This window comes from Heliangelus exortis, chromosome 7 (assembly GCF_036169615.1).
Source record: "Heliangelus exortis chromosome 7, bHelExo1.hap1, whole genome shotgun sequence".
Taxonomy (NCBI): domain Eukaryota; kingdom Metazoa; phylum Chordata; class Aves; order Apodiformes; family Trochilidae; genus Heliangelus; species Heliangelus exortis.
Window position 1 is genome coordinate 9,502,278 of NC_092428.1, and position 22,722 is coordinate 9,524,999.

The 22,722-nt window shown below is 35.4% G+C and overlaps 1 protein-coding gene across 3 annotated transcripts in view; it reads left to right on the top strand.

Moving 5' to 3' along the window:
• PLCE1 (phospholipase C epsilon 1) overlaps window positions 1-22,722 on the top strand; it is a 136,201-nt gene that overhangs the window by 38,415 nt on the left and 75,064 nt on the right. For 2 of the 3 annotated variants that reach the window (XM_071748709.1, XM_071748710.1), the window contains exon 3: window positions 19,577-19,862. In XM_071748709.1, the coding sequence (XP_071604810.1) occupies window positions 19,577-19,862 (286 nt within the window). Of the gene's footprint in view, window positions 1-4,067; window positions 4,248-19,576; window positions 19,863-22,722 lie in introns of those variants that run through there. The other variant, XM_071748711.1, reaches the window with a different exon arrangement.

The following is a 22,722-nucleotide window of genomic DNA, read 5'->3' on the forward strand; positions in this document are numbered from 1 at the left end:
TCTGTTGGACTGTGCAGATGAGTGGATTTTCTTATAAATCTTTTCATGCTATTAGGTCCATATGTCATGGCACTGAAAAATGCACAGAAAGTATTTAACAGTATTTGCTAACCCTGGTGCAAAGACAAAGAGAGCAAGGTTGTCTTACTGGTGCCTGACTCCTGACTGCTTTAGGCCTGTCAGCACCTACTCGTGTCCTGCCTGTGATACTTGGAGTTCATGATGAGATTTTAGAAATAGCTCAAGCCTGAAAGCTTAAATGAATGTAAACTTGGCTGTCTCATTCTTCAGGATTTTCTGTTTTGGGTTTTTTTTTTTTGTTTTTTTTTTTTTTTGTGTGTAGAGAGGCACATTAGGGTGCTGTGAATTTCAATAGTTTGACAAGGCTGTTTGTGGAGACAGGAACATATTCAGGGCCATGGGGACATGGTGATCTTAAACTCAACTGATAGGAGACCGTTGCAAAATTATATGTGAAATTTAGATAGTGTTTTGGTCATCTGCATGAACTCTAAGTCCCCAAAGAGGAAAGAGAATTTCATTGTTTATTTGCCAAAATGCATACTTAAAATGTATTTGAACAAATCTGTTGGATTTTTGTTTTGTTGGAACTGCCAAGAACAGATTGTCTGTCTTGAAGTATTTCTTTGCACAGTGGATCATGCTGCACATTAAAGAAGCTTAAAAGAATAAAGCAGTTTGTGTACTAGATGGTATCAAGGTTCACGCTATTTGGATAATGTCATCATAGGCACTTAGAGTGAAGATTTTATTATGGACTACAAGAGTTAGGAATTTTCAGTTCAAATTATGACTTTTGTACAGGTGCTTTGTTCTACAAGCAATTTTCAAAGAGCACTTTTGCAGCTATTGTAGAGTAAAATCTTTTAAAGAATGTGAACCATAGCAGCCTATAATATATAGGTAAGCATTACAGATTCTAGAGCTGCTTAGCTAAATCCACTGTGTATTTGCATATTTTTAAGCCTTTTTTTTTTTTTTTTTTAACTTCAGTTGGATTTCTTATCAATTACATTTTTTTCAAAACCATTTTATTTACAAATCATTAATGTGTCCTTTAGAGTGTTCATAGACTTGAAAATGTCACTACTTTATGAACTAAATGCCTGTAGATGCCCACTAAATGCGAACAAACTTCAAATTTATCTTGGAGTAAGTTCTCTTGTAGTTAAGAAAACCAGTTAAATCTACGTATCTGAACTTGGTTATATTCCCTAGTTTGCTTATTTCAGAATGATTGTTGTTGTCTTAATTCACAGTGGGAATAAAAGCTGCCACTGGGACTGGAATTATTAAGTCAAGGTGGCATCTTTTCATTAATATCTCCCATGTAAAAGTGAGGCTACCTGCTGAAAATAAAGTGGCTTTAATGAAATAGGTTTGTCATGTAAGGTGTCCACTTTCTAAGTATTAACAGTTAGAACATCTGTAGGTGTTTCTGTTTCCAGTAAAATATTTAGTAGGCCAGTAAAGGAAGAATAAGGTTTTTTTTATAACTTGTAGTTGCAAGACATGTTTAATGATAAGGGATTTCTTTGATGAGCTACTCTGTGTAATTCAAACTTTAGTGTGGTTAGAAGTGTATTCAGCACATTTTTGTAGGAGAGATATCTTTCAATATTTGGATGATATGCCTCTATCAAAGACTCAGTTTTGACAGGTTCTCTTCAACAGTTAACCAGTTAACTAGAAAACAGAGTGTATGTACCTACTACACTATCATTCTACACAGAAAACCAGTCATTATCAGGCATAAACTAGGCAAAGAGGAGACTACAGCTATCTCCCTAACTCATTTACCCACATAGACACTCTTTCCAGGTGTACTTTTTCTGTTGCCCTTTTGCTCACATGTCACTAATTTGTCTTTCCGAATTACATAATGAAACTGATATATGTGGAAGAGGTGTTCACCCTGTCTTTTCATGCTTGGGAATTCCATATAAAGACTTCTGTTGTTATTGATGCTATGAAAAAGCATTGTCTTCTAGACACAAATCCTTAGAGTAAAAAAGAAGCAAGTTTTAGAATACCTGGTGGTCATATTTTATCAAACAAAAATACATTTTTGCTGGCAGTAGCAGGTAAGAAATTTCTTGTGATTTTCAGCTCTTGAGAAAGTAAGCTACAAATTCGAGTTAGGGAATTTTGGGTACCCAAACAGGTGTTACAGTGTCAAGGCAATACCTGATCATCAATGACTAGAAATACCCCCCATTGTTTTTTCTAAGTAAATTCTCCACAGGTAGTTGTTGTGTTATATTTCACTATTTTCAGAAAAAGTAAAGGTAATGTAAAAAGATATAAAAAATGTATTCCAGTCATGTTCAACCTATACATGCATGTGATACTGTCTTTCCTTCCATTCTGAAACACTGAGAAAACTATTACAATACCAGAGCCAACAGTATTTTAAATGGCTTTAATGTACTGATCTTTGGAGCATTTTAATGACAAAGTGTTGTAGATTTTGCAATTTTTTTTTAATAAAACTGAGCTATTTCATGCTATTTTTCTATCACTTGCTAGATGAGATGTTATATTTAATAGTGGTGGTTCTGAAAAGCATGATTAGTACAACAGTATTAAAATTGTTTTGGGTTTTTTTCAGAAATAATTGTATTTGTTTTATGTGGATAGGAGTAGTCATGAGCAGTGGTCTCTGCCCTGTACCCTTTTTCTGTAAATGTTGCTGGCTGTTAATTATTGTAAGAGCTGCTGAAGGAAGCTTTTTAGGTTTTTGCTGATACTTGGATCTTTCACATGTTATTTCCTTTTTAAACACTACAATACCTTTTCATAGTTTTTCTTCTGCATTAGTTTTTGCATAACTGTAAGGGAAGGGATTTTAAAGACAATAAAGGGGGGGTTGTTATTTAAAAGATGTTTTCAGAAGATGTGCAACCGTCAATTTTGCTGCACTGTTTCTGCTACCCAGTGTCTTTCCTACTTTTACCTCTATCATCATTACCTCTAAGACATTTTTTTTTCTTCTGTGACCAGTTATTCTCACCTACTGTTGCTTTTCAGTCACTGTTTGTTCCCAGATGAAGTTATTCACGAGCAGTGTTTGAGGGTAAACTAAATAGTAACAAGACCTGCTTCTGAGATGTTAACTCAGGTTATAAGATAACGATTTGTTCAAGTTTATCTGAAGTGTGACCCACTTTAAGGAGTCTTCCTGAGGAATGTAAGGCCATGAAACCATAGAATACCCTCTGTGCTTTTGTACTTCCTTGCTGGCTCCCTCATCCATAATCTGAAAGAAAATGGATACGTAAGGCTGTTTTTTTCAGTTTCTGCACTAGGAAAAGTTCTCTTTTGTCCGCTTAGTGTTCCTTTGTGACTCTCTTAAGGTAGCATACAGTCATCCTTGGAAATGTTGCTTGCAAAAATTACTTGTGGAATAGGCCTTTCCTTTCTAAATTGTGCCCCCTTGTGAAGCAATAGTGGGGTCACTGGAAATGGACATCGCAGCATTACAGCAGAGCAGTGTGCAGCAGCCTCAGCAGCAGCCTTGGGAACTGTTTCAAGAGGACAGTAATTAGAAATAATCTTCTTATGTTTATGTAATTTGGCTCCAAGTTTTCTTCCTATTAATCTGTATGTTTGCTGCAATAATACAATTGTATTATTAGCTTAGAGATGAGAAATCTAATGCGAGAAGAATATTTTACTTTTACTCACAATGAGTTTACAATATGCCAATGACATGTTTTTCTGTACTTATAAATAAATTTTAGAAATTACTTAATTGCTTACTGTACAATGTTTTTTCTATAAACTCATACAATAACAACAGTCTAAGGAAGTTCTTTCAGATAAATTTAGCACGCCATCATTTCATTAGTACTAATGTAAACACTAGTTCCAGTACGTCAGCAAAATTAAATATTAAATATTTCAGATTTTATTATCTCTGTGGTTAGACTAAAATGCTTGCAGAGTTTTTAAAATGAGCAGATTTCCTCTGCCTGTTGGAAAACTGGGCTTGTAGGAGCTGCAGAGGTGAGGCAGCATCATGTGAAATGCAGCAACGGGATTAAGATTTGGCAATCTGCTTCTTTTTTTCTCCAGTTTCTTAGACAGCCTCTGACAGAGCAGACTGTCATCTTGTATTGCTGAAAGCTAACTTGCAGTTTCTGCTTGTTTCAATTTCTATACAATTTTATCATTTTTCCAGCCTGTTGATGTGATATGGACATGGTGAAGCACAAGGGGAAAAGGTATGGTTCATGTAATATAAGATCCAGAAAAGTTTTTTTTTAACTTTAGGAATAACAGGGAGGTTTTCCTTCTTCAGAAAGAAGAATATAGTGCTGCATGAAAACATATTCTTGGTAAATTAAACAGGATATTTCTTACTGGAACATGCTTGGTTTTCAGTCAGTTCTTACCCTGCAGATTTAAGCAATCCCACAAACTTCTAAAATTCTGTGTTGTTTGTTTTTATTTAAATTAGGCATACTGCCTCTGGATGTTTTCTAACTTGCTGTGTTTATTATAAAGCCACTTACAGAATCTTTGTACTTAAGTTATAAAACTTGGTTAAACTGTCTACTTGTTTACTTAGAAACGGGTTCTAATTCTAAATAAGGTAATATAATTACAAGCTTTTCTTTTTCTTCCTTTTTTTTTTGTTAACATACTTAGATATAGTTAATGAAGTTGGCATTAAAGCCCCTCACTGCTACTTTAGACTAGTGAGTAAATATTGCTTGTACAGCGATGATTTATAGAAAATGCTTGCTACTTTTTATTAAATTTTATTAAAAGCTTAAAGTGAATAGATAAATCTGGGGTTTTTTCTTAATATTAATTAAGAATATAAATAAAAGCAAATTCTGTACCTATGACTTCAGCTAGTGTAATAAAAAGAAAAGTGTTTAGTAGAAATAGTCAGGATGATATTTAATTATTATGTACAGTTTCATAACACTAAAAATACTGTTTTGTCTTCCTCTCCTATAACATGCATGTGAAGCTACATTACAGGCAGCTCACTACACAGTAGTGGTGATAGTAAAAGAATTGGTTCCTTTTCTCAAACATATATTGTACTTCTAAATAGTAAAAAAAAAAAAAAAATTTAAAAAACCTCCCATATATAAATATATTGAAAATTGCAGAGTTTGACTGTACTGGACTAGTTTTCCAGTAAAGTGGTATGTTTATCGTAAAGTACTATGAATCCAAGAACCTACTTGTAAAAATAATGTAATAATGTCTTTTTTTGTACCTAAACTGTGATGATCAATAAGAGTAAGTTGTGATGGTTATACCTAATGAACAGATGTTCTGTACCTCTGTGACAATGTCTTATTTTCATTACCAAAACCATCTTAGTTTATGGAATAGTATTTGTTGCTATCCTTACTCCTTCTAAATTCTCTACTAATTTTGGGAGAGGCTGTGACTCTGAAAAAGTGTCATTTTTGTATGTTATTTTAATGATATTAAAATAGTGCCCAAGCTTTCCTTCTTAAATTTTGATAAGCAACTAAACTTCCTTTATTGCTTAATTTTCTGTTTTCATGTGATCTTTGATAGAGTAATCTTCATAAGCAGGTTTAATTTCAGAAGAATGTACTAGTACAGTTTGTAAAAGTAACTTTTAGAATATAAAGACTCAGTTTCTAAAAGGATTTTACAAGTACATTTCTCATGTGGGAATTACTTTTTTTCACCACAGCATTACCATTTTCTATGCTACTGTAATAATAGGTTTGTATATTTTATGTAGATTGTGAGTTTTGGTGAAACCTCTTATTAAAAGCAGATGAAAACAGATGTGGGAACAGATTGTCCTTGATATGGTACTGAGAAAATACGGGTCTGGAAATTCTGCTTGTTTATTCTGTACTAGAGTAAAGATCAATTAGATCTATATAACCTCAACAAAGTCCTCTTTTTCTGTTTTTTATTCATTATGCCACCTGAAGTTCTTATCGTAGCACTATCTGAACAAAAAAGGGCTCCTTATTCTCAGAATTATGTTACTGCAACAAAAATGCCCTCTAAAGATTTTAACACTGTACTTATCAAGTTAGGACTATTTGAGACTTCAGTGAAATGTTATGCTACTGCTGGAGTTTCATGGGAACACAGATTGCTTGTAGGGTTTCTCTGCCCTTCTATGATAATTAAAACAAGAGAGCAAACAAGCATTTTTGATGGGGAGGTAACAAACCTCCATTTCAAATTTTCTTCCCTTAAATATATGAATATTTGAATGGGTATGTGAAAACTTGCTGCACTTAATTCAAACAAACATTATTCAGTTTTCCCAAAGCTATTGAAGGGCCCTATTTCTCACTAAGATGACACTTTTGAAAAAGCTGAAAGAGAGTGAGATTTATCCTTTATTTTGAGTGGTTAAGCATATGTATAGGTCACCTGTGCATGTAATTCAGTGTCATATAATTGCAATTTATAAAAATGGTTGCACTGAGCAGAGTCGTTATGAATTTTGGTGTATATACAGCTGTTGTATATACAAAATTTAGTTGAAGCTAATGCTAAAGCAAAATAAATCTCATGGATGACTAAACTGTAGTCCCTGGGTCTGTAACAGTCCCCAGAGGAAAGTTAATTTAAAATATTTTTGTTCTGGTCTTAAGCCAGATGCCTTAAATTCTGAAGATCGAGCCTTAAGTGACATTCCACTCCAGTGGGAAAAAGAAAGGGGAATATGTACTTTGGTTCTGCAGAATTACATGTTCTTCATTAACAATTAAAAAATGTGATTTAAATACTGAGTAAGGCTCTCTCATTCCCATTCCCTGTTTGGTCACTCTTTGTCATTCTCATTCTCTCTTAAAAGAAGTATATTTACTTTAAAAACATCTTTACAGTGTGATGAAGGGATTAGAACTCTTGAAAATTGCAGAACATTACATTATCTATTTTGTTCATTTCAGGCAAGTAGAACTGAACTGGAAGTACACTTGCTGGATCATTTTACTGTGTTTAGATCTTGAAATTGGTTTACAAAGCTTCATTTGGAGGCAGTGAACTCACCAATTTTAATGTAATCATAGAACCACTGTAATTTCCTCTTTTTAGATTTGCATGAGACTCAAAAACTCGAGTAAGAATTACTTCAGTAAATAGTTTTATTCTAGTATACAGGTGCATGGCCGTTCGTGTGTATTGAGTATCCATCCTCAAAATGATGTCATCAAGTAATAATATGATGTGAAATTTGAATATAGTGTATTCTGCAGGACAGTTATTTTTTTTAAGGTAGCATTTAAACACACCAGCTGGACACAAGGAAAAGAGGATGTTATTTCCTTAAGGTCACTGCATTGTGTATTACCTGTACAAGCTCTCTTATTTTACACTGGCCTAAACTTCAGATACATACATACATGCTATAGATAGAGCATGTATCATCCTGAGCAGTAAATGACTTGGTATAAGTCATGCCATGCTGGATTTACCATACTGGGGGTTTTTTTTGTTTGTTTGTTTTTGGGGTTTTTTTCGGGGTGTTTTGGGGGGTTTTGGGTTTTTTTTGAGGCATGTTATTATATGCTAATATTATATGTGTCATTAAAAAATTTGATTACCTATTTCTAGGTAATAAAAAACACAAACCCTTAAGATAGAAAATGCCTCTATATAGCACAAACTTATTTTGTTTCATGGAATCATGTTCTGTATCCTGACCTAAAAGTCTATTAAACAATTCAGTCATGAAAACTCTTGAGAATTTCCTGGCTTCTAAGTACTATCTAAAATAATCTTAAATTATTCATATGGCCCCATGACACCAACAGCTTAAGTACAAGCAAACAAATAGGCATGGATTCAGCATCTACGGAATTAGAAAATGGGAAATAGATTTCCTGTACTAAGGAAAATGCTTCAAGTTGCTCTTTTATTAGCTATATGTCATGGGTAGGATGCATAAATTTTATGGCTAATAATATGAAATACATTAATAATATGCCTACTGATCTTTACAACAATACCAATTACTATTGGTTATAAATGAAAATACTTCAAGATACAGCAAAGTTCTGTTGCTTTTCAAGTTTCTGAAGTACTTATGTTTCTGATCTAAACTGTAGACTGTTTCTGATAAATTTGGAAAGATCTGCTTTTGATTTAAATCCCCAATATACAGTACAATAAGGTCTCAATAGGAGTCTGCTACAAATAATAGTGATTTTGTAAATATGAAGATGTTTTTGTGACATGTACTTTGCCCTTGAGCTTTTGACAGGTTTACTGTAAGCCTGAGACCTTCATAAGCAATTCTAAATATTTCCTTTAGTTGCAGGGATGTAACATTTCACTATGTAAAAACTTAATTAATCGCTGCTTTTTCTCTTCCAATTGATTAAGGTCATTTGACTTTTCATATCAAATATGCAGGCACAGAGACACAGAGTAGACTGTATCCTTTCTGATTCAGTTATGTTAGTGTGCATAATGAAATAATGAAATAGTACTTTAAGAGAATAGTAAAAGGCAGAGTTTTGAAGTAATTATAGCAAAGCAAATAGATAAGATTGTAGAAAGAGGGTGACAAACTGAATTATCTAAGCACTGATGAGATTTGATGTCTTCAACAGCTGTAGTTTTTAGGTGTTTTGTTCTGTTTTTTTTTTTTTTTGAAGATGGCATGTTGAAAGATCTTTTTATAAGTTCCCCTCCCCTCTCCCCCCCCCCCAAATATTGTAGGTTAACCCTCTAATTTACTGTAATTTTGCAGTTCAGAAATATCCAACTAAGGTAATCTTTCACATGTATTCACATCTTTCACAGTATTTTAAAATAATCAGTTCACATGTGTGGGGATGCAGTTATTTTTAAATGTATGAGTTCTCTGGAACTCAAATGTTCTGTTTCCTCAAACGAGAAGATTATGGTTGTTAGCAAGGTACAAAACCATACAGACTTCTGCCTGTATCTGATGTGTTTGGGATTTTTTGTTTGTTTGTTATAGAAAATCTAGCCTCACTAATTGTCTACATATAGAATAATTGTTGGGGGAAAAAGCGAGCACTTGGGTTCTGCATTGAATGCTCAACATTCACATGTCTTGAGTATGCCTGTCACATAGTCAGTTTTTCAGAAATGAAAAAAATGAACAGTGATGCCTGTTTGAAACCTTTAATGACCTAATTAAAATAAATCATGTCTACCTTTGAAGAAAGTTAGACTTTAAGAATTTATTATATAGACCTTGAAATGGCTTCTGTTAGTATTTCTCAGTATTTCTTGCTTGCGTTTGGAAAGCTCACGGATTCATTTTATTAGAAGCATCCCACTGCAGTTTGAAGTGGAAAAAACAGTGGAATTTACAATGAAAATGAGCCTCTATTGAGTTGAAATTATTTGATCATGGCATATTTATTATTCTAACATTTAAATGGTTTGACTGTGAATGAGGTCAGTCTGCTCCCTGACATGGAGTTTTGAAGCCAAATTACTGTTTATTCTAGGTAATGTACTTAGCTCTGGGGTTTTGTCAGTGAAAGGTATCAAGAGACATTATTAAAATATATATTTTTAAAGTAATACAATTTTAGAACAAAAAGTATGTGGGATGATCAGATGTTCAAATATGAGACTCGCATCAGACTAGTAAAACTATCATCTTTTCAATAAATAACAGTGTGCATTAGCTTATTAGTTATGTTTAGAATGGATAGTTACTTTTAGAATAAAGTTGAAATAACACAGATGTTTGTAGAGAGTATATTAAATTTAGTTACCAAGAGATCATATTGTTTTAAAGTGAATTTGTTGATAGAAGTTTGGAGCAAGTAAATAAGCATTCATTTAAAAAAAAAAATTGACAAGAGTAGAAGAGTTAACAGAAATTTAGTTCAGAATACTACGTTGAGAGGTACTAGAAAAAAATAAAAAGTATGAGTTGAACTGAAGATACCAGCAAGAGAGCTTACTAATCAATTAGTAACTATTAAAACAAATATTTTTCACATACACTTCTGTGCCAACAGAAATAAAAATAGCTGACCCAGCTGGCCAGAAAGTGATGTTTTTGGCCTTTTCTGGGAAAGAAACAGAAGTCTCACTGGCAAGGGCATTGTTTCATGTTATAGAATCATAGAATAATTTGGGTTGGAAGGGACTGCTAAAGATCATCTCATCCAACTCCCCTGAAGTAAGTAGGGACTCAAAGGTTGATCTGGTCAACTCAGAGCCTCATCAAGCCTCACCTCGGAGGCTTGTTGAAAATGTTGCTGAAAAGTTACGTGAGGAGCTCCTCTGTTGTGTTTGGTGTCATCCTTTCATTTTCTCCTTAATCAAACTGAATTTTCAAGAACAGTTTTTCAAATGCCAACTGATGTCTTTTGTCAGCCTCCTTTTTAAGTCTTAAGATGATTCTTCTTAGTAGTTATCGTGATCTAAAGTGTATTACCTGCCATGAGAGGTAATGAGTACTATTTTACTATTCCTTCTCCACTGGGACTGATAATTCTTTAAAAGTAGGAGTTACTGGGTATGGACACGCTGTGGTAAATCTGTGGCTCATTTATATGGCACCACCTTTTATGTCTTCCAAATCTGTGAAGTCCATCTTCCCACTGGTAATGGCTTTTAAAATAATTAGTACTGTTACCTTACAGAAATTTAAAATTAGTAAGTAATATCAACAAAGTTTTATCAGAAGTGAAACGTTCCATTTCTGGTCATAAGTAAATATGACTCTGAAATCCATTTTTTTCTAAACTGTGTCATCATTTTCTTATAAACACAAATGAAAAGACATGGGTCATATACCAGAACTGCATGGGGATTGCTGATACTCTTTCTGAGGAATGCTGAGTTATGCAGGTTGCCTCTGCATGATGATGCTCATTAAATTCAGTGTCTGCTCCTTGAAATTATCTCATCCTCGACAGGATGCAGTTCATAAACAATATTGGCTGGTGAGGTAATGCATATTCTGTAATTACAATTGAAGCTGTGGAAAGTTCACAGAACCTTGGTTAATTGATATTAATATTTGGGCACATCTGTGTTTGTTCACTCTTTTGGCAACCTTCCTGCTGCCGCTGATACTGCTCCCCATGTTACCAGGCTGGACTCATCTGTTTTCTTGTGTGTCCTCTGCTGCTCTGTGCCTTGTTGCCCGGTTACATCTTACTGTGTAAAATTTGATACACGACAAAATTTGCAGTTGAATATGTGAGGATCATTGTTCTGTAGCATGGTACTCTGTCTTGTACTCTGCAGCACTGGAAAGATATTCCTAATTTTTGAAGAGGCAGTGAATGTTTGGAAAACATCTGAAAAACATTCTGAGAAGTATATTGAGAAGACACTTGGTGGAAGGATGGCCAAAGGGGATAGGTCACTGCAGTGTATTGTCTGAGTTCTTAGAACCTGAAGATTATTTATATCTGGACCTCCCACACTGCCTGTAACCGTAGACTTTATTAGAAAAGCCATGTGAATTAGAGTTTGTTGTGAATATACTAGAGCAAGTGTTGACTCCTATGATGAAGAGGTGCCTGAAGACTACTGTTCTTCCCCTGTGATGTGCTGTTTCCTTAGATGTGTAAGGGGACTGGCCAGGCTCTGCTGCACATACCCCATCTGCCACTCATACACACCCTACCCCCAGGAGGCAACTTTTGACTCAGTAAATTCATTCCTTTTGTAAGGAGAAAGTGGTAGTGTCTGTGCTAGATTGTATCTTGGCATGGGCCCTGCCTTGCAGATTCTGGGCATAACATAGGGTATTTTCATCTTCTTTTTTTATCTTCTTAAATGCATTGAAATAATGTACAGAATGCAGAAAAAAATGCCTTATCTTATGCTAAAGGAAATACAGTTCCTTTTTTTTTTTTTTTGTCTGTTACCTTTTGCTTCTGTTGTCTGTATTCAAAGCACTCTCAATGCAGTGACACTTAAGTTGTGTCTACCTCAGCATCTCCTCAGAAATCTTCCCCCTTTTTGGTGCTTCCACGCTGCTCTGCTGCAGCAGTAAATAAACCTTTCCATTTCTTGCCTTCTCAAAGTGGTTGCTGATTTTCTTTACAGTGTCCTAGACAAAAGACAAAAAATAGTTGTGAACCACACCACCATCAACATGCCTGAACCACACTATAGTAAATAGCGGATTTGTCAAAATCTGGGCAAAATTGTAGTGGTATTGATTACTGTGTGTATGTATCTTGAGCAAAGTTTTCTCCATTGCATTCCCAAGACAGCAGTATTCCTTGTATGTTTTGTGATACATGTCAGGTTGTACCATGGCACTGTGTTCTCTTATTTTCTAGGCATTTTTTCAAACGAAGCTTTTTGGCAGTCTAGGGATATTTTAAGGAATTTTTCCATTACAAAAATTAGCATCTCAGCAGTCAAGTTATTCTGTTTAAGTACCATGTGAAAATACATAGAGCAAGATATGATCAAATTAAGATGCAGAAAACACTGTTAACCCCCGATGTTCTGAACAGTGTTTGCACAGTTGCATATATTTCTGTAACTATACTGCAAACCTATGTCTATAGGTCCAACTTTTTTTGCTCCTGAGTTGCTACTGCAGCTCTGGGATTACCTGCATTGCAGATCTCCTGAGGCTGTTTGTCATCCTGACATACTGTAGTGGATGGTGAGCATGTCAAGCTGTGTCTAAAGAGTCCTTTACTGCCATTTCTTGAACACAAACGCAAACCTGCTCCAAATGGCTGTGTTCCAGTAAACTGGAACCATCACTTTCCATCAGCTTCAGGTAATGACAGTTCTATTTCTCCTATAGGTAAGGCTGTGTGCAGGTGTCGTTGCTGAACTGTTATCAGTTCAGCTTTGCAGGGCAGTTGTTGGCTTGCAGAGCCAAACAAAGGTTGAATTTCAAGTGCATCTTTGAAAATTGTTGGCTGTGAAGATGGGCATCATGATAAATAAATTTTTGTTTTATTTTATTTTATTTTTATTTTAATCTGGGATGGCTCCTGATACTTTATGAATGGTGCCTGTTAGCCAAAAAAGATGGGTCATGTGATGCTGGGAGAGGATTTGTGGGAACTTGCAAAACTGCAGTTACTTCCAGAGAGCTGTTTCCATTGTGTGCATAGAGAGGAACTCTGCAATACAGTGTCTTGAGAGACATGGAATCAGGGAAACTTGGGATAGGTAGTGATTTCATGCAAATTTGAATGGCAGTACAATTTACTAAAGCATGTGGACAACTATTTTTCATCATTCTCTTTCTCATGAATAGCGAGTTAAGAATCGAATTTAATTGACCACAAATTTTATCCCGTGCCCTACTTGCCCTGTAAAATTTGAGAGCTTTTTAAGACATATCAAGGAATTTGATCAGCTGCTCTTGGTGTGTGCCACCAGGAAGATAATGTTCTAACAGCCCACATGTCCAAATGTCCAACAATACAAATATATTTGGTTGTACAAAAAGTCTTATGTACTCCAGACTGAAATACATTTAAAGCTCAAATTACTTCAGTTTCTCTAAAGGATTTCTGAAGGCCTCACTTACTTGGTTGCTAACATGGCAAAACAGCCCTGACAGAGCAGACCTTTCTTCCTTTTGCAACATCATCTCTTTCAGTTATTCAGCTTTGAATAACCTCTGCATAATGGTTTGAGATAGGGAGCTCTACCATGTCTTTAGAATCTTAAATACATGTTAGAAGAAAGGACAGGTATATACACTATTCTAAATGTAACATAAAATGCATTTAGTATTTAATGTATTTCAGTTCTCATCAGTGATGTAATAATTTTTTTTTTACAACAAATTAATGCTTTAGAATCTCCCTGAATTAGATTTCCCATTTCCTGAAAATCAGAAAAGTATTAATAGCAAACTTGTGGCACCACATTCTTTTTCTTTTTCTGTGAAAGTCATGCAGGGGTAATCAATGTTTGATCTTTCTGACTGCTGAAAATTTGTAGTGATACACATTTGAACTCAGTACTTGGTCAGCTCCAGTCTCTGTTGCTGTTATTTTCTTTATTTTTTTAAAATGTAGTTTTGTAGGCGTAACCCTCGGAATCCATAGTTAATGCATAAAATCAGGAAGGTTCTGTCCTAAAACAGATTAACTGTCATAAAGCAGACAGATAATATAAAATTGTCCAAAAATTATTGTAAATTTATCAATTTGTTAGGGGAAAAAAAAAAAAGCACATTTGTATATATTTGCAATTTTGCCAAAGATTTGACTTTTTGCAGGGCAAGTTTGAACCATAATAAAGTTGCATACAAATGTTTGCTGCTGTTAAATGTGAAATATTTTTTCTTTGGGGCATGCCTTTCATCTACATTTTCTTAATTTAAAAATAAATTATTTTTCAAAGTTTAGGTTGGTTACTTCAGCAGTAGCAATAGAAAGTATGGTAAAACCAGTTTTACTGTAACTTTTAAAGTTTTCTTTTATGAAAAGAGGCTTTTTCTCTTGACATAGAAGACATAAATCAGTACAGAATTTGATTCCTTGCTGTCTCCTTAATCAGATTTTTTAGTGAATTTCTCTGCAGAGATGCCTGATCTTCCAGAGAGTACAGAGAGGAAGCTGATGAAGGAAGCCCTGTAATGAGATTCTGTAGTGCTGTAAGCAGTGAGCATGAACCACCAAGGAAGCCTTCTCAGCAATGGGCCTCCTGGCCAACACAGTGCTGAGAAATGAGTAATTTGTTTGGAGCTTGTTGAGGTCAGAATGCTGCAGTGCTTCTCCAGCACTGGCCTTCAGGGCATTGGCTTTGTACCTGTCATGGGTACTGATAACTGTAAATGGAAAGTGAAGAAATGGCTGTGTGCAGTAGTGTGATTCATTTCTAGTTTTGTGTGGTAGGAATTATTTTTTTAAATATGAACTAGTTTCAAAACAAGGCCACTAATTATGCTGTATTGATTTAGAAATTTGTATGAGTTCACATGATCTGACTTTAATCCCAGATCAGTGGCTGACCTTTTTTCTGGGATTTCCTGATTTTCAGCATTCTGCAGATCCCAACTGACAGCTGTTTGTTCCAACATTTTTAAAAATAAGGTGGTTAGCAACTTAGCATTGTTTGGAGAATAGTTGAGTGACTGGTTCTCTCACAGTGAACTAGATCAAGGGATAAATGTTAAAAATTATTATGTCCAAAATGGCTTTTGCATTTTTAGCTAAAGAAATATGCCTTGGGCTATGGCATCACTCTTGGGTAATTTTGCATGATACTTTGAGATTGATTAGATGAACAATTTTTCATCAATTAACAATTAGATGAACAATTTTTCAGTGTTGGGAAAAGTAATGTATTAATAGAAATTTCATTTGGAATTATTTTTATTTCAACTTTTAAATAACACATTTTTTTCAAAAAGTGATAATAGTAAGGAGTAATGGGAGAGTACACTTCCATTTTCATTTTAAAAAATCCCAACCATACAACTTCGTTAGAAGAAACATGACAAGTGCTGGCTGTAGGTAGGCAGTATCTTTACAAAAAAACATTTCTCAATGTATTCTGCATTTGCACTTCAGTGCTGATTTTGAAATATCATGAACTAATCTCTGTGGGTGTGGTCATAACCTGAATGAGATAAATCTGAGAAAACCCAAGATTCTTCAGAATATTATAGACTATCAGCATCACCTCTTCTTTAAATTTTATTAAATAATGCTCAGAAGCACAATGCTGGAGTGCCATTTCGGAAGACATGAAACTGAAGTATTGACTAACTGCATCAATGCCTTATTCTTTTATTCAGAGCAAATTCTCATTGTAGTTGTGTTTCTTCATTCAGCCCCCCTACCACCCAAGTTGACTTTATATGTTCCTTTCTTTCTGGCCAAAGTGCTTTTTGCATAGCAGATGCTGTTCTAATCCATGCTATAGATGTTTGAATTACTGTGTTGTTGAATAAATGCAGGTAAGAGTGGTTGGAGTGGTCTTTGGCCATGGACCTCCAAATAAACACTGTTAGCTTCATTTGTTTGATATTCATGAGGGATTTCTTCTGGAAAACTTGCAGTGTCAAAACAAAAAATCATCATCAGATTTACTGATTTTAATGAATTTTTTCTCAGAACAGAATGTATTTGGAAAGAGCGGCATTTTCTGTGATGTTTTTAATTGTGTTTAAACTCATATGTTCTCTAAACCTTTGTGTTTTCAAAGGAGATGTTTAAGTGACCTTCAAGACATAATGTCCTGAGAGTTATTACTTGTTAATATGCCATTCTGGTTTACAGGCATTTAAAGTTGCTTTAAAAACAGGCAACAGATGAAGGCTTTGTGTTGCAGAAATGATGTATATGGGCTGTTGGCAGCCCTCTGTAACAGAAATTCTCTATAGGTAACCAGCCAGAAAATCAGACTGGAAAGCATAGTACCAGCTGGGCAGATCTATATATCTATATATACATGAGTTTGGAGAGACACTGGTCAGAAACAATGCTATGAATTTTTGAAGTCCCATTAGAGCCTACTTTCTACTATTGTTATAGCATAGTAGCAATAAGTAAATTTCTTTGTGGTTATTCTTTACAATGAGCTTCAATATTCTTCATTATTATTGTCAAGTGAGAGAAATTAAGCCTGCTGCCAAATACTGAGAATCTTTGGTCTGTTCTTAATTCCAGTTTTAGGGTTTTGTATGAACCAAGCAGCTGCTAGATGCTTGGCACAATTATAATGTCCCAGATTTTAAGCTAAATACCTGAGGCAGAAGAAATATGAAAAAGGAAACAACAGATTAGGAAAGACATACGTATAAGTTTAAGTAAGAAGCCAGAACAATTATTTTTATGGACTGCTATTTCCAGTTTGTATTTCCAGCACTGGGGTGAACTCCCGCTTCATTTTGGGGGAATATCTGTCATAAACTGTAAGGCTAAGGATGGCTGTGATTTCTGCCACGTTTATGTGGTAAACTCTAAATCTGGAACTCTGTAAGGTATGGAGTGCAAAAGGGAGTCAGGAGTAAAATGGCCTTGTGAATCATAGTTTTTTTGACAGGTAGCTGTCGGTTTTGTGCTCTGTTTTACTGTTTTTGTTTAACATGCATTTTGTATGAATTATAGTAATTCTTTGGCAGTGATATCAATCAATTCAACTACATCTGCAAGGATGAACTGTAAGCCCTGGCTTGTCATCAACTTTTTTGTCTCCCAGGCAAGATCTAGTTTCCTCAGTTGTCTGATGTGATGTCACTGAAAGGTGATTTTCCCTTTTAGTTACCTGGGTGATATATTCCTACTCTGATTGTTTCAGTTTGAGTGGCTGATAAGAATACACATTGTAAGTCTGTGTTTTTTCATAACCTCATCTGTGTGCAGCAGAAAGAATACATTTAGAGCTTTAATACATCAAAGCAAACAGTATTTGAAAATACTACATGAAGTGCAGAGTCTTTGGAGACAGCTAGTGCCCTCAAGTCTACTTTATACAAAAGAGATGAACACCATTATTCTGTGTATAGTCTCTCCAGCAAAACACTGTCGCCTATTTCTGTCAACAAGTGGTTTATTTGCTTTGGCAGCTGGAAGACATTTTAGTCGGGTATGCAACAGAATATGCCTGCTTAAGTTGCAGAACCCAATCTTAAAAATATTTTGGAAGGTACCTGCATTTTTGAGAAATTAAATTATTTTCATTAACTAAATATTTTTTAAACAAGCTAAAAAGACTGATTAAGTCTGCTGTGTGTGACACACACATAATCTGTGCACAAGGTTGACTATTTCAGGGAACACCTTTTGGAAAGGTGCTTTGTAAACACAACCCACTGGTACTTGCAAGCACTTACCTGATGAAAAGAAGCACACTAACTGTGCATTTTCTTTCTGAATAAAGGTGGAGATGAGCAGTGTTTTTATTGACAGTCCAAGAGTCCATAAAGCTGTTAAATATCAAAGAAACAAAGACAGAGCCTCAAGTAAAGCTGTAATATTTCTAGAAGTCTCAGACTAAATAAATTTTGCAGGACAAGAAAAAAAAGAAAAAGATTGATACAACAGCATTTCACTGTGTAATGAATCACAGCAGCCATATTTCTTGTGGAACTGAGTTACTAAAGTCACAGTCAACATGTGCAAGATTTTAAAATAATTAGTATTGCTGATAGGTCAGTGGTTTTTTCCAAATAACATTGTTACCTTACTAGTTAATAAGTTAGTATATTTTGAACAATTTTTTAATGTTTTCCCTAAGAAATTGTTAATACAAAAATTAAAGCTAATTTAGTAGTTCACTCAAAGCTTCTGCTATTCTCAGTTTCTTTACCCAGATAAAAGAATTACATCATCATTCCCAGCTTGTCTTTGTGGACAGTCAGATGCCCTGTGGGAACGGGACATTTGAACCCTCCTCACTTACATGGCAGGGTAAATGCAGCTCTTAGGGCAGAAGTGGGCATGTGTACAGCTCCCTGTGACAGGAGCCATTTCCCTTCAGGTTCACACAGATGGCCTGGTACGTGTCCTGAGGTGAGGGTGCCCGTGCCTCTGATGTGCTGTGCATGGGCTGTGCCACAGTTTATTGTCATTTGACCCAGCACATATGGGCTTGCATCACAGCGTTGCATGTGATTCTGCCATGTTATAGCTCTATTTTGTTTATTTGTGGGGAAGGATGGCCACAAGATATGAGGCATTAATCACAAAATAATAATTAAAAAAAAAACAGTTGTGAATCCATCAGTTTATTTCTAAGGACAGGTGGGGAACAGTCCCATGAAAACTGTCTCATCACCTGTACTGGTAACTTATAATGACCTTTTCCCTAATGAATTTTTGTTTGGTAGTTTACACTTTGTAACTGGAAGCACAGGCAATTGAAACAAATTATTTATGGTAATCAGTAAGTCAGCATACAAGAATGCAGCAAATCTAGTCTCTCCTTGAATACTAAATGAAAAGATTTATCCCAGATTCTTGCTTTGATCATTAGACTCTTAAATAAGCAAACATCACTTAGTTGCTAAGCTACAGACTGCAGTTCATTAGTGAGTTAGCACAAATATTGGAAATAGAATGCTAAACCAATATTAGATAGAGGACCTGTGTGCTTAGGCTGGAACTAATGCAATGAACATGACAACAGAACATTTGGAAAGACTGCTCACAGTCATTAAAACAATTTCTGTTTGCAAAAGCCCACTCTGCTCGGCAAGAAAAAGTAAACCTTGAGTAGATGTCTTTCTGCTACTGATATCTGTAAAATTTTACAGAAAGTACAATAGACTTAACAGTCTTATAAATAATTCTGTGTATCTGTTTTATTTTAAATGTTGGCTAGATGTACTGATGTGGCTTTTTGTCTGTTTGTTTAATGGTGATCCTTAAAACTGATTTTCATTAGAATGCTTTTAGCCATACATTGAAACCCAGAATGCCATTGTATTTAATAGCCTGTTCAGGAACCCAGCTCAAAATCCTCACAAATCAGTTTTGGATTCACAGATATTTCTTGTTTAATGCAGTGTTTGAACACAGTGCCCTTTTGCAGTCTGTTGAACTTTGCAAGAAGTTGTGCTAGTTTGGAATGTTTTGATGCTCAGTTTATTATCTTAAGCAACTGAACTAAGTTCATGCTTTTGTGTTCTTCACAGATCTTCAATACAGTGAGAGAAGAAGGAGCAGAAGATATTTTTGAATATTTTTCTCATCTTCTGAGAAAGCTCCCAACACTTGATACAGACTGTATGTGCAAAGGTGATGGTTTTTGTGTAAAACCATGTAGAACAGGTGCTTGCTGTCAATATCGTGCTACTTCACAGAGGACTACACTCTCTAACTATATAACTGGTGCTTTACTAGAAGCAACTACATCATTAGGTGCAAGAAGTGGTCTTTTAAATATCTTTGGAGGATCAGCTGGAAGAACAAGGCTTAAAGGTAATGAAGACTTAATTTTTTTAACCGTCTCCTTTTAGTATAGGGTTTATTGCAAAATTCCTAATAGTGTTCAGTATCCTGTAGTTTCTGTACTCATATATGTATTTATCAGATAAAAAAGGTTTTCATGTTTTCAAAGATTTTCCTTTGCAATCATTATGTGCCATAGTGACTAGCGGTGTTTGTTTAGGAAAGTAAAACTGCATGCAAAACTGGAAAGATTATTGTTGCAGAACACTTCCATTTTTATTTATTTATTTAAGAAACATTCCTATCTGCATCCAAAGTTAATGCCTAAGCCATTGTTTTTTGGGTGTTCTTTGTATAGGTTTTCTCATTACCAAGCACTCCTGCTCAAGGGCTGACTTGGTTCAGGACTTGAGAAAGGTGTATATACTCTTCTTGGTAATTATTGTTGTTATTTACTGTCATGAGCAGTAATTAGCTCAGGCTCACTGAAATGCTATTATGTGTGTATCTTCTTGAAGAGTCTGAGCTCTGATTGCACACATGTACTCTGGGTACCAGCACACTTTGCACTAGTATGGGGATCTCTGGGGTGCCTGTTCTATATGCTGTGTGCTTCTCTTGCTGTATTCTGAGCCCAAATAAGTGAGACCTTAAAGAAAAGTCAAAGATCTTGAGCCTGATTTTCAATTCCACAGCCAACCTTTGAAGATAGTGCAGATTTGATTTACTGTAGTGGTCTGGGTATGACTTAAAATAGTGGTCTCTTTTGAGCAAGAGATGTGCTGCAGCTTTAGGATATTGACATTTTCTGGATGTGGGAGGTTCGTGTTTGGGTGTTTCATGGTGATTTAATGTATTTGAGAAATGACATGTATCAGTAACCAAAGATTTAGAGTTCTGTTTCACAATGTTATTTACTGAAACATTAGAACCAGCAATGATCTGAAAAAAAATCTGAATTCAGAGCTGGGATTATATTTCATGGGTGTGTACCTCTAAAGAAAGAAAATTGTCTTGTACATGCAGATTGATTAAAAAAAAGTTAATTTCAGCTGTTCAGCATCTTCTCTTGCTGATGGATTTAACTTCAACCATAAGGTAGTCTCATCTAAACCTGAGAATTTTCAACTAACATCAATAACAACTCTGTGTCAAATGCAGTGGAGGATTTATCACAGGATACAGCATGTCATCAGAACACTTCACTTAGTAATAGCTTGGAGGTGTTGAAAAGGGAGTATATTGATCCTGGAGTGGTTTAACAGTTGTAGCTTAACACTGGTAGGCAGCTAAGCACCACACTGCCACTCACTCCACCCCAGTGTCATGGGAGAGTTGGAAGGGTAAAAGTGTGAAAATTTGTGGATTGAGATAAAAATGGCTTGATAGATAAAGCAAAAGCTGTGTGTTGCAAGCAAAGCAAAATAAAGAATTCGTTTACTACTTCCCGTCGGCAGGTATATATTTAGCTTTTTCCAGGACAGCAGGGCTTCATCACATGTGATGGTTGCTTGGGAAGGCAAACATCACACCTCCAAACATATTGCCTTCCTCCTCCTTCCTCCAGTTTTTATTGCTGAGCATGTTGTCATATAGTAGAGGATATCCCTTTGGTCAGCTGCCCTGTCTCTGTCCCCTCTCAGCCTCTGTGCACCCCCAGCCTACTTGCTTGCAGGGCAGCATGAGAAGCAGAAAAGACTTTGATGCTGTGTAAGTGCTTTTCAGGAATGACTGAAACATCCCTGTGTTATTAACACTACTTTGGTCACAAATCTAAAACATACCACTACATGAGCTACTATGAAGCAAATTAACTCAGACTCAGCAAAACTTGTAGAACAGTGAAGATGTATTTCCGTCAGCACTTGTGATTTGTAGGCCTCCAGAAGTGGTTCAAACTGTTGTTCATTTTGTCAGATCACTGCCAGGCTCTCTCAGACAAGACAGCAGTTTCATATATTGCAGAGACCAGGAAGATGAAGATAAATATTTGCTTTGAGAGTCAGAGCTTATGAGTATCCAATGTGGTAATTTCAGTGCTGTGCACTGCTCTGAATTAGTATCAGCAACAGGAAATTAGCATTTTTTTACATGTATATTTTCATTGTTAGCTATCTACCTCTTGTTTAGATTAAGTTTCTTCATGTTGCTCAACCTGTTGAAGAACAGAGAGAGAACCCCTTCTCTCATTCTGTTTGTACTGTTTTGATCAAGAATACTAAATGCTTCTTATTACTGTGCTTCTCAAGCCTTGCCAGGATGGGTTTTCAAGTCTTAGTTTGCTTCTACAAAAACTTTGAGCGTAGGTTCTCAGGTCTTTGTATTTATTTTAGTTTATTTAATTTTAATTTTTTTTAGAACCTATGTTACAGTTTTTCCTTGAAAATTGTACTTTAAATTGCTATGTAGGAAGATACCATAGTACAATTTGAGGTCCAAGTGTAAAGGTCCTGATGGAAGTTCAGGAGAGCACTGGTGTGATGTTAATTTATTTGTGATGTTAATGTATTTCAGAAAGAAATCATACACGTCTGGTTTGTGCAGGATAGTACAGTGCAAAGGCATGACCTGTTGCTGACTCATTCAGATCTGAAGAGGAGTATTCTCCTGATGTGGAGAAATCCCCTATAGTGGTTGATTTGAAAACAATATAGGCAGCCCCAAAAATGTCCCTTTCTGGTGATGGCACTAGCTGATTTGGTGTTATTTTGAACATCATTGCACTGTACATAACTATATAGATGTACCTCTGCCCAGAGGCAGCAATTACATTGATTACTTGAAATAAATAAAAGGAATCTCTACTGAATGGAAACATGAACACCAATAGTGACATAGGTGGAACTAGAATGCATTATGAAAAAAAAGATAAAACTCTTTTCTTTTACCA